At 54.6% G+C, this 10,743-nt stretch overlaps 1 protein-coding gene across 1 annotated transcript; it reads right to left on the bottom strand.

Annotated features, from left to right (window-relative positions):
• Nucleotides 1–2,167: 2,167 nt before the first annotated feature.
• Nucleotides 2,168–8,973, bottom strand: Upk3b (uroplakin 3B). The gene is made up of 6 exons (XM_006971270.4): nucleotides 8,752–8,973; nucleotides 8,456–8,605; nucleotides 7,283–7,508; nucleotides 5,810–5,889; nucleotides 4,495–4,624; nucleotides 2,168–3,565 (listed from the first exon to the last, which is right to left on the bottom strand). The coding sequence occupies exons 1-6, from the start codon at nucleotides 8,831–8,833 to the stop codon at nucleotides 3,406–3,408; spliced, it is 828 nt and encodes a 275-aa protein (XP_006971332.1). The 5' UTR covers nucleotides 8,834–8,973; the 3' UTR covers nucleotides 2,168–3,405.
• Nucleotides 8,974–10,743: the final 1,770 nt, after the last annotated feature.

Below are 10,743 nucleotides of genomic sequence, written 5' to 3'. Positions count from 1 at the left end.
GCATGCTTAACTTCTGCCTGCCATCATTCTACTGGCTTGAGACTCCGGGGGAAGAGAGACGTGTTTAGTTGTCTGTGAAGAAAGCTACTGATTTACTTTATATGCTGGTATATTTTAAACCAAAATTGAAGTTTATTTCTTTGTTTTGTGTGTGCGGCAGTGAGTGGAGGTCAGAGGACACAACTTTTGGGAGTTTAGTTATCTCATTCTACCATGAAGGTCCTGGTGACCAAACTCAGGTGACAGGCTTGATAGCAAGCATCTTCACCCAAGGAGCCATGTCACGGTGTCTCTGTTGGTGTTGGGACAATTCAGGCAGCTAGGGATGTAAATTTCCCTCAGGTCATTGGCAACGCCTGCATGAATCTAGAACAATGATTGGAAACAAGTCTCCAGGCTGAAGTGATGGCTCAGTGGTCAAGAACACAGGCTGCTCCTGCAGAGGACCCGGGTTCGATTCCCAGCATCCACATGGTGACTCACAATCCTCTGTAACCTTAGTGCCAGGTAATCAACCCTCTCTTCCGACTTCTTCAGGTACCAGGCACGCGCGTAGGCGCGCGCGCGCACACACTCACACACACACACACACACACACATGCAGGCATAACACTCACACACATAAAACAAATATTTTTAAAAATTTTAAAGAAGGCTGTGTTATTTCCTATAGGGAAGGGGGAAAAAGGCATTACCAGGCAGATAGCCCATATACCTGTCACTCTAGTAATTGAGAAAAGACCGTGCCTCCCGAGTGCTGGGATTAAAGGCGTGCGCCACCACCGCCCGACAAGATCCTATTTCAAACACACACACACACACACACACACACACACACACACACACACACACACCACACGTGGATGTCCCCTCACCCCAACTCCTTTACCTGGGAATCTGCTGGAACTTTCGCTGGATAGTACACTCATTTTTGGTGCATAAAGGTCTCCGTTTTCGTGTGTGTGTGTGTGTGTGTGTGTGTGTAATTTTGTGTTTTTGAGAACCTTAAACTTTGTGTATCTGAGAACGATCTTGAACTCCTGATCTTCCTGCTTCCATCTCTCGAGTGCTGGCCTCAAAATCACAGTCGTTCTCATGCTTCGGGCGCCGGCCGCCAAGCCCGCCCTACCCCGTTCTCCCTCCCATTCACTGCTTTGTAGAGATTGCAAAGGCATACTCACGCCCCCGTGTGGCGGTGGCGGGAATCGCCGCTGCCTTTGCAAAAGCCTCCACAGCAAGGCACAGGGCACCAGGATCCCAAAGCCTGGGGACCCTTTCCCAAGGCTAGCTGATCCTTGAGCCCCGTGAGAATGCACTCACCTGAAAAATGAAAATCCCTTACTTGTGTTCGCCGGTGAGTGTGTGGGTGGGGTGCGCACAAGTGCCGCATGCGTGGAGGTCAAGGTCAGAGGACAGCTTGCTGGAGGGAGCCGCGTCTCTCCTCCCATGTGGAAACATCCCAGGTCCGCTGTCTCAGCAAACACCAGTGATCCATGGAGACCAGGACAGGTGCTGGGACGAGTTGGTGGGATGGGGTAGGGGTGAGGTTAACTCTCTCCAATCCCAAGGAAGGAGGTTAAACCCCTCCTGGTCTACAGGGCCCTGCGCTCCTGTCTAGTGCAATTTCAAAAGTTGCTCCACGCCGGGCGGTGGTGGCACATGCCTTTAATCCCAGCACTCGGGAGGCAGAGCCAGGCGGATCTCTGTGAGTTCGAGGCCAAGTGAGTCCCAGGAAAGGCACGAAGCTACACAGAGAAACCCTGTCTCGGAAAAAAAAAAAAAAAAAAAAAAAAAAAAAAAAAGGTGCTCCACGCTCTATGTTTCTCTGGTCAGTGGAACATTCGGCCGGGTGTAGCTTAGGTCTACACCTCCAGGGGTCACTTGAATGCTGGGGTGCAGCAGGATGGAGGATACGACTCTGAAACAGGGGTTTATGGCTTGATAAACATCTGGTCAACAGAGCGAGATCCAGGACAGGCACCAAAACGACACAGAGAAACCCTGTCTCGAAAAACCAAAACCAAACCAAACCAAATCTGCCACTGAAGCATATGCCGGGAGAGAGCCGCTGTGGCCACTGGATCCTGAAATGTGAGTGGGTCTCTCTGTGGCTCCCAAAGCACAGGCTGGCACGCTCCTGTCACAGAGCCGGCGTGGACAACAAACACTCCTGCCACAGTCACCTTTATTCATTTCCAAAAAGCTTGATCCGACAAGATCAACGGGACATGGGGCGGGGTGGCTGCACAGTGTGGGCAGGCAAGCCAGTGAGCCTCAGGTCTGCCATCGAGGAGACCGGCACAGCTCTGCGGGCTTGACCTGGCTGAGGCCGGCCTTACACCCTTCTCCTGAGAGGATGGTGGTGCAGGCACGCAACGAAGTGGTTCACAGGAGCGCATGCGCGGGCCCTGCGGCCAGGTGCCTACAGCACACGGGCGCCCCCGCGTGGTGACAGCGGGAAGCACCGGCTTTGTCCCGGGGAGCTTTTCCTTGATGGAGTGCTGGGGGCCCCCAAGAGCCCACTACGGTAACTGTGAGCGTGTGACCCTGAGGACAATGGCATCTCCCCAACAGTAACCGATGCCACATCTGGACAGGTGTCAGTCTGAGGTGCAAAGCGAGGCAGACAGACTCCTCCAAAGTCAGAACCAGCTTTGCCCGAGGCGGAGCCTAACACTGTATGCGGCTCGTAGCAGGTGCGCAATAAATGATGTGGAGTGAGCAGACAAGTGTGCGAACCCTCTCCCTGTGCGTGGAGGGGCTGGGGTAGGTAGCCCAGCTGTCATTAATAGCCACTTACACGCTCTAACCTTCACACCGGCGACTCCCACCCTCAGAAAGAGCCAGGCTCTTGGGACGGGGTGGGACATCTGCAGATGCACCCCAGCCCCGGTGACTGGGTAGGAGAGAAGGTGGTCCGGGGATCCCGTGCTTCACCATGGGCCCAGCCCAGCGTACTAACTGCAGCAGAGCAAGGCATTCTCTGGGCTTTTGCTTGTTTGTTGTTTGTTGTTTGTTGTTTGTTTGTTTGTTTGTTTGTTTGAGATAGGTTCTGCTCTACAGCCCAGACTAGCCTGGCGCACATAACCCTTCTGCTTCAGCCCCCTAAGTGTGTGGATCACAGCCTTGCGAGACCACACCTATCTCCCTCCTGAGTTCTCCAAAGTCTGGTCAAGGACGGGATGGACCACCTCCTCCAGCCTTACGGAAAGGAAGTTAGGCAGAACCCACTCTGACCTTGACCATCTCCAAATGCACTTACAGACCGAGGCCTAGTGAGGGACAGAGACAGAAGCAGATCAAACAGCCAGACAGATACGAGGGGCTGTGAAGATGCCAGACCCTGCTACAGGCCCTGTGTCCCTGCTCTGTCCCTCACCCCAGGCCCAAGCTGCAGAGACCAGGCTACGGGCTGAGACTGGGAAGGGGATCCAGGCTAGGCTCACAGCCCACCGGCAGGGTGGCAGCCTCGCTGGGGGGGATGTGGTGCGTCATGTAGCGTTTTCCCATGAAGGAGCCAATCCGTAGCTGCTCAGGGGCTTCCTCGGGCCACCACAGGCTGGAGCTGCACACGATAGAAGGGGAGGGTGAGTTACATCCCAATCCAGAAGATGCCACATGACAGCCATGTCCCCTTTCCCAGCACACTCACCCCTCCGTTTGTCCCCTCACCGACCGGCCCTCCTTTTTATTTGGTGCACAAAATGTGTAGTGTATATATGTATGCACATGGGTACACACCTATGTGTGCGTGTGCATGTGCATGTGCATGTGGGGAGGCCAGAGGCTGAGTTGAGTGTCTTTCTCGATCTCTCTATATTTCATATATTTAAATATATATCTGTTGGTGGGGGGTCACATGCCACGCTGCGTGTGGAGGTCAGAGGACATCTTGCAGGAGTCTCCTTCCACCATGTGGGTCCCAGACAGAGGTCCCACCCAAGTCATCAGGCTTGGTGGCAAGAGCCCTTACCCACTGAGCCGTCCTGACAACCTTATCTTTTTAAGACAGAGCCTTTACCTGAAACCCTTCAAGACTGGCTGGCCACAGATTCTAGGGACCTCCCTCGCCTGGGTTAGGTTTACAGACACACACAACCACATCTGGACTTTATGTGCGTGCTGGGGCTCTGGACTTGGGTCCTTGTTTGTGCAGTGAGTCCTGTACTTACAAACCCATCTCCCCAGGCCTCTCTTCCCTCTGCAGTGGAGCCAACTGGAGAGGCACCTCCTCCAGGTAGCCATCCTTAATATTTACCCCAGCGGCAGTTACCACTCCAGAGGCTCCTGGAGAAAAGAAAAAGGCCAGGGGAGGAGCCCCAGCAGAAGGCACAGACCCAGGAGACAGACACAGACTGGAAATTCTCTCCACACTGCCTGGCAGGGCATGAGCCAGCTCAGAACTGCGGCATTCATGAGAGGACTCCAGGATGGGGATCAGGACAGGGAGGGGGTTCCAGGCAGAGAAGGTGCTCTCGGGGTGTCATCACTCACAATCGCATTGTGGAGGCTGCCAGGAAAGCCAGGAGCAAGAGGCCGGCCAGGGCAGAGAGGATGGACGTAATGACGATCATACAGCCGCTCCGCCTCCCAGGCCACGTGTCAATGGAGCTGGGGGACTTCCCTGCACACATAGGAATCATTCAGAGGCTGTCCATCCACCCCAAGGCTGTCTGTCCCTCACCATTCAAGTTCAACGTGCTTCGAGGCTCGGCTGAGAGTCTCCCAAACCCACCTATCCTGTCCATCTCCACCAGCCTGGGTCCGCCATTGTTCCAACCTCTTCTACACTGGATTCGCCTTCTAGACTATTCCCTCCAGTCCCTCCACCACTGCCCACACGCACGCACGCACGCAGCAGGCAGATCTGGGGACTCACCTTGTCTCCATGTTGGTCCCTACGTCTGAAGGCATTGAAAGCCTTCAGATGACAGTCATCAGTCACCCCACCCAATTGCCTTGGTAGCCTGTCTCTGAGGCAACCGCCACCCCCAACACTGGCCTATATGTGGAAGATGATGCCTGGGCCCTTCTCCCTGAATGCAGTAGAGAGGACCCGGGGCTGATGAGGCAGGGACTGGGCAGCTAAGCAAGGGTTCATAGATGATGAGCTACGGTTGGTGCTACATGTCTGTAATCTCAGCTGCCTGGAAGGATGAGGCAGGGGATCTCAAGGACAGGCCATCCTGGGCTACAGAGGAGAGCCAAAGCCAGCTTGGGCAACTCAGACCCTATCTCAATGTATAAATTAAAAGAGGGCTGGGAATGTACTTCAGTGGTAGAGCACCTGCCTAGAATCCCCCAGTGAGGGGCTGGGGTGTGGCTCAGTGGCAGAGCACCTGCCTAGAATCCCCCAGTGAGGGGCTGGAGTGTGGCTCAGTGGTAGAGCCCCTGCCTAGAATCCCCCAGTGAGGGGCTGGAGTGTGGCTCAGTGGCAGAGCACCTGCCTAGAATCCCCCAGTGAGGGGCTGGGGTGTGGCTCAGTGGTAGAGAGAGCACCTGCCTAGAATCCCCCAGTGAGGGGCTGGGGTGTGGCTCAGTGGTAGAGCCCCTGCCTAGAATCCCCCAGTAAGGGGCTGGGGTGTGGCTCAGTGGTAGAGCATCTGCCTAGAATCCCCCAGTGAGGGGGTAGGGTCATGGCTTAGCGGTAGAGCCCCTGCCTAGCATGCATAAGAGTCAATGTCTAGTACTAAAAACAACAACAACAAAGGTTTAGCACCATTATGATGGATCTGACCCAGGTCTTACTCTACAGCATGAGGCTCAGGTAGAGGTTAAGTCAGTCTTCAATCCCTCACCCCAGCACTACCTTGGTGGAGATAAATGGGATTGGACCACTTCGTCTCAGCCTTGGGCGGACCACTGGCATCCATCAGAAGGAACTTCACGCTGGAGACAGAAAAGCAATGGGGACAAACGTTAAGACTCGGATGTCTCGATCTGGGCATGGTAGCACAGGCCTGACGTCCCAGGCATTCCATAGGCTGAGGGAAGAGAGTCCTAAGTTCAGTGTCTGTCTGGCTACATGGCAAGACCTTGTCTCAGAAAAAAAGATAAAGATGTGTTGAGGATTCAGCTCAGTGGTAGAGCCCCTGCCTAGAATCTCCCAGTGAGGGGCTGGGGTGTGGCTCAGTGGTAGAGTCCCTGCCTAGAATCCCCCAGTGAGGGGCTGGAGTGTGACTCAGTGGTAGAGCCCCTGCCTAGAATCCCCCAGTGAGTACTGATCTGGAGACTATGGGGGTCACCCATATGAGAAGAAGGTAAGCCTCTGATTAATAGCCCTGGCAAAGGCAAAGAGATGGAGGTAGGGGTGTGGTCAGGGCCTGGACAGTAGGGAGGGGGAGGACTTGGCTCTGGGAAGAGAGCTTGGTGGGCCCAGTAGAGTAGGTGGAGGGAGCCAGCACTGGTGGCTGATGGGAAGGGGGCAGGGTGGAGCAGCCAGGAGAAAGGTGTTATGGCCAGCTATGGTAAAGGAACAGAGGGAGGCTGGAAGGACAGAGGTGCCATCTCCTGAGACTCTGTCCTGCAGTCTGGGCTCCCACTGTTCTGAGGACACCTGCGATCTTCACCTCATGATAAACCCCGAAAAGAACCTTGTTTGAACTCCGACACAACAGGCCTCAGTTTCTTCATCTGTACTGTGGGTTGGAAAGCCCATGTATTCTGTCAGATCTGCTTATGACCAGAAACAGTGATCTCATCCTGAAACCCACTTTCCCCTCTTAGGACACACTTGGAAAGGACTCTCTTTTTTCTTTCTTTGAGGTTGAGTCTCATGTAGCCCAGGCTAGCCTTGAATTCAATATGCAGCTGAGAATAACCTATACTCCTGGCTTCCCTGGCTTCTCACCCTCTTGAGTGCTGAGATTTCAGGCATGCACCACTACTCCGGGTTTATGGGGTGCTGGGATGGAACCCAGGGCTTCACACGTGCAAAATAAACACTATCACCTTAGCTACACCCCCAGCCAGATGATCTTTTGCTGAACAGAATCTTATGTAATAGCCTGCCTCAAACTCATTATGTAGCGGCAACTGGCCTTGAACTCACGATCCTCCTGCCTCTGGCTCCAGAGTGCTGGGATCACATTAGTGTGTCACTATGAAACTGTCTTTTTGATGCCCCCACTACGCAAAGAAAGTAAATTACAGCTAGCGTGGGGGAGGAGCTGTGACTGGCCAGCATCCAGAAGAAGGTCCCGGAGCCCGAGGGTCTGAATCTGGTCCCAGAAGTCCCTCCCTGAGAACATCCAATCCCAAGGCGGGGGCTCCGCCCACCCACCTGTAAGGCCCCTGACTGGGGAGGGGAGCGTTGCAATAGGGTTTCTGGTGACAGCCGGAGTCGTGGCCCACCCGAAGCACCGGGACACCTCCACTGCCGCCCGTGGGAGCCTCACAGGGCAGCTGATCCGGGGACAGGGGTAATGTCATATAGTGGCCGTCGGTCGGCAGCTGTGGGGAGGTCGGGATCTCAGCAGGGGTCTGCGGGTTCTGGAAGTCCCTGGAGACTGGAGGAAAAGAGGGTCAGACGGAGGCGAGAGTGGCCGCGGCTGTAGCTGTGTTAGGTATACGAACACAGAGGGATGGCGAGAGGTCAAGGCGCTTGCGCCAAACCTGACGGCCTGAGCTGGATCCCCGGGACCCCCGGGGTGGAAGGAGAGAACCGACCCCCCCAAGCTATCCTCTTGAATTCCACGTGAACACCCCTGGACCGACATATATGTAAAACAATTATTTTAAAGGCATAGAGAACAGCTGACTGCTTCTGTCTCAAGAAGCGACCCGCAGAAGGCGCGGCCTGATTTCTCCAGGTGACATAATGAGATAGCTTAGAGGGGTGCTTCTCAACCTGTGGGTCATGACCCCTTTGGGGGTTGAACAACCCTTCCACAGGGGTCACATATCAGGTATTTACATTATGATTCATCACGTAAATTACAGCTATGGTGTAGCAATGAAATAATTCTATGGTTGGGGGCCACCCCAGCCTGAAAAACTGTATTAAAGGGCCGCAGCATTAGGAAGGCAGAGAACCACTGCGTTGGAGTGACCAGTGTCTCTAAGGCAAGCTGTGATTTAACACGCAGCTGGTAGAGTGCTGGCCCAGCCATGCTAAATAAACCCTGGCCTCTATCCCCAGTACCACATGAACTGGGTGTGGTTGTGCATGCCCACCATTCCAGAACTTGGTAGGTAGAGGCAGCAAGATCAGGAGTTTAAGGCCTTCCTCGTGGGCTACAGGAGACCCTGCCTCAAAGAAAACAGAGGGAGAGGCGGTCCCTGTTGACCTTGGAGGACTTTTTACCCACCTGGGGGCATAGCACATACCCGGCCAGTCTCCGGCCCTGACTCCCACACCCAGAGACAAAGTCAACATTGCCATCCGCCAAGAACTCCAGGTAGCCCCTCTCAGCCTATGCCCCTCACCCCAAGACCCCCGGTCCTCACCACACACCATTACTGAAAGCCACCACCAGCCAGATGGTGTCGTTGGCTGAGGCATGCTCATCGAAGACGCACCGAGGCTGCTCCAGGCAGAACGTGGTGGCTGTGACCTTCCCTTCCAGGTCCCAGCCTGTTATCTGCGGCTTGTAGGGAATCAGGTCTATGGGGGGACAAAGGTGAGGAGCAAGGTAGACATGGCGGTTCCGCGGGCCTCCCCTCCCCCACCCCTTGCCCCCAGTTCAGGAGGTGGAATGGGTTCCAGGCACCCCCAGGTCTAAGGGCGTCCATTTCGGGAGTTGCACTCACCCAGACTCAGGCTTGGGGAGAGCCACATCAGCACCAGGAGGAGCAGAGGCCCGGGATGAGGCTGCCTCCGGGTGAGCCCCATGACTGCCACAGCACTTGCCCGCGCCAGAGGCAGGCTTGGGGGCTGGCCCTGTTACACCCCACCTCCAACACCCCTGGCCTACTGTGGCTGGTTACACAGGCTGCCAGGACAGCAGGAAAGACCTGAAAATATGAATTCACCCCTTCCCCCTCCCAGCGCGTCCAGCCCATCACGGGGAGGGGCTAGGTGGGCTCTTGTGGGGGGCGGGGGGCCTCCGGGAGAGGGGCCACTTAGGATCGGCCTTCACATGACCTCCAGCCACCCCCGCCCCAGAGCTGATGACTAGACGGTGGTACCACCTAATTCCCTGCCCCCGGGAGGGAGGGAAGCCCCCCTCCTCTATCTGGGCCCAGAACCACATGCCTGAGATTCCTGCACTCTGGGTGCCAGGAGCCACCCTCTGGCCATCCATCCCCACCCAGGAAGTGAGGACAGGGGAACAAGCTTCGGTAGGCTGGCCTTGACCTGCTCCAGCCCCATGCAGCTCCCAGACACTGCTGCCCTCTAGGTACCCTGTGCGCTCCCCTGTGCCCCATGGATCCACATCTTCTCCAGGAGCAAAAAACTTGACCTCCGAAAGGACAGAACAAGTCAAGCTTTTCACTTACTCAAACCCTTTGAATCTCATTCTATGTAGTTTTACATTTATTATTTATTTATTTATTTTAGGGTTTTCAAGACAGGATCTTGCTGTGTAGCCCTGGCTGTCCTGGATCTCCCTCTGTAGACCAGGCTGGCCTCGAACTCACAAAGATTTGCCTGCCTCTGCCTCCTGAGTGCTGGGATTAAAGGTGTGTGTGCCACCACCCGGTTTATTGATTGATTGATTGACTTTTGAGGCAGAGTCTCCTGTAGTCCAGGCTGGCCTCAGACTCACTATGTAACAGAGGATGACCTTTGAACTCCTGATGTTCCCGCCTTCACTTCCCAACTGTGGGATCACAGGTGGGTATCCACCACAGCTCTGGTCTGCATCATGCTGGGATGGAACCAGGGCTTTGTGCATGCTAGGCAAGCACTCTGCCAACTGAGTGACACCCCCAGCCCTCATTCTATGTATTTTTTAAAATTTGTTTTTCATCCTGACTGTTTTCCCCTCCCTTCTCTCCTCCCAGTCCTTTCCCTACACCTCCCCTCTGCAGCCCGCTGCATCCCCCCACCCCCCCACCCCGCCCCCAATCCACTCCTCTGTTTCTGCTCAGAAAAGGGCAGGTCTCCCATGAGTATCAACACAACATGGCAGATCAAGTTGCAGTAACACTAAGCACCTCCCCATGTATTAAGGCTGGGCAAGGCGACCCGGTACGGGGAGTAGGGTCCCAAAAGCCAGCAAAAGAGTTAGGGACAGCCTCTGTTCCCGCTGTTAGGGGTCCCACAAGAGGGACAAGCTACACAACTGTCACATATATGCAAAGCCTAGGTCAGTCCCATGCAGGCTCCCTGGTTGTCGGTTCATGTATTCTTCATATATAACTCATAAATACTGCTGTAAGACCCACAGATCAGTGACTCGTGTGTGTGTGTGTGTGTGTGTGTGTGCGCGCGCGCGCGCCCTTGTTTTTGAGACAGGTCTTGCTAAGAATCTCTGGCTGGCTTGCAACTCTTGCTATGTAGTCCAGGCAGTCCTGCACTCCTGTCCTCTTGCCTTAGTCTCCCAAATTCTGGGATTCAGGAGTGCAGGACTATGCCAGCATGCATGTGCTTTTTTTTTTTTTTTTGCTTTTGAAGATCTGGATTGGTACACAGGACCGTGCATGTGTTAAGCAACCATGCTGGGTGTGGCCCCCTAATTTACAAAAGGAAAAAAAGGGGGGGGGAGTATTTTTAAGTTGCACAGCCATCGGTACTAACGTCAAATCCCTTTTATCATCCCACATGGGAAGACTGCCTTAAATACTTACTCCTCGGTC

This window comes from Peromyscus maniculatus, chromosome 23 (assembly GCF_049852395.1).
Source record: "Peromyscus maniculatus bairdii isolate BWxNUB_F1_BW_parent chromosome 23, HU_Pman_BW_mat_3.1, whole genome shotgun sequence".
Taxonomy (NCBI): domain Eukaryota; kingdom Metazoa; phylum Chordata; class Mammalia; order Rodentia; family Cricetidae; genus Peromyscus; species Peromyscus maniculatus.
The sequence above is the reverse complement of the archived record's forward strand: the minus strand, read 5'-3'. Positions and strand labels throughout refer to the sequence as shown.

Excerpts from the sequence above, each read along its gene's own strand:
- Upk3b (XM_006971270.4), bottom strand. The coding sequence starts at position 8,833 with ATGGGGCTCACCCGGAGGCAGCCTCATCCCGGGCCTCTGCTCCTCCTG. Across the intron at positions 8,606-8,751 it reads CTCCCCAAGCCTGAGTCTGG|ACCTGATTCCCTACAAGCCG; the intron begins GTGAGTGCAACT and ends GTCCCCCCATAG. Across the intron at positions 3,566-4,494 it reads GCAGCCTCCACAATGCGATT|CTCCAGCCTGTGGTGGCCCG; the intron begins GTGAGTGATGAC and ends TATCGTGTGCAG.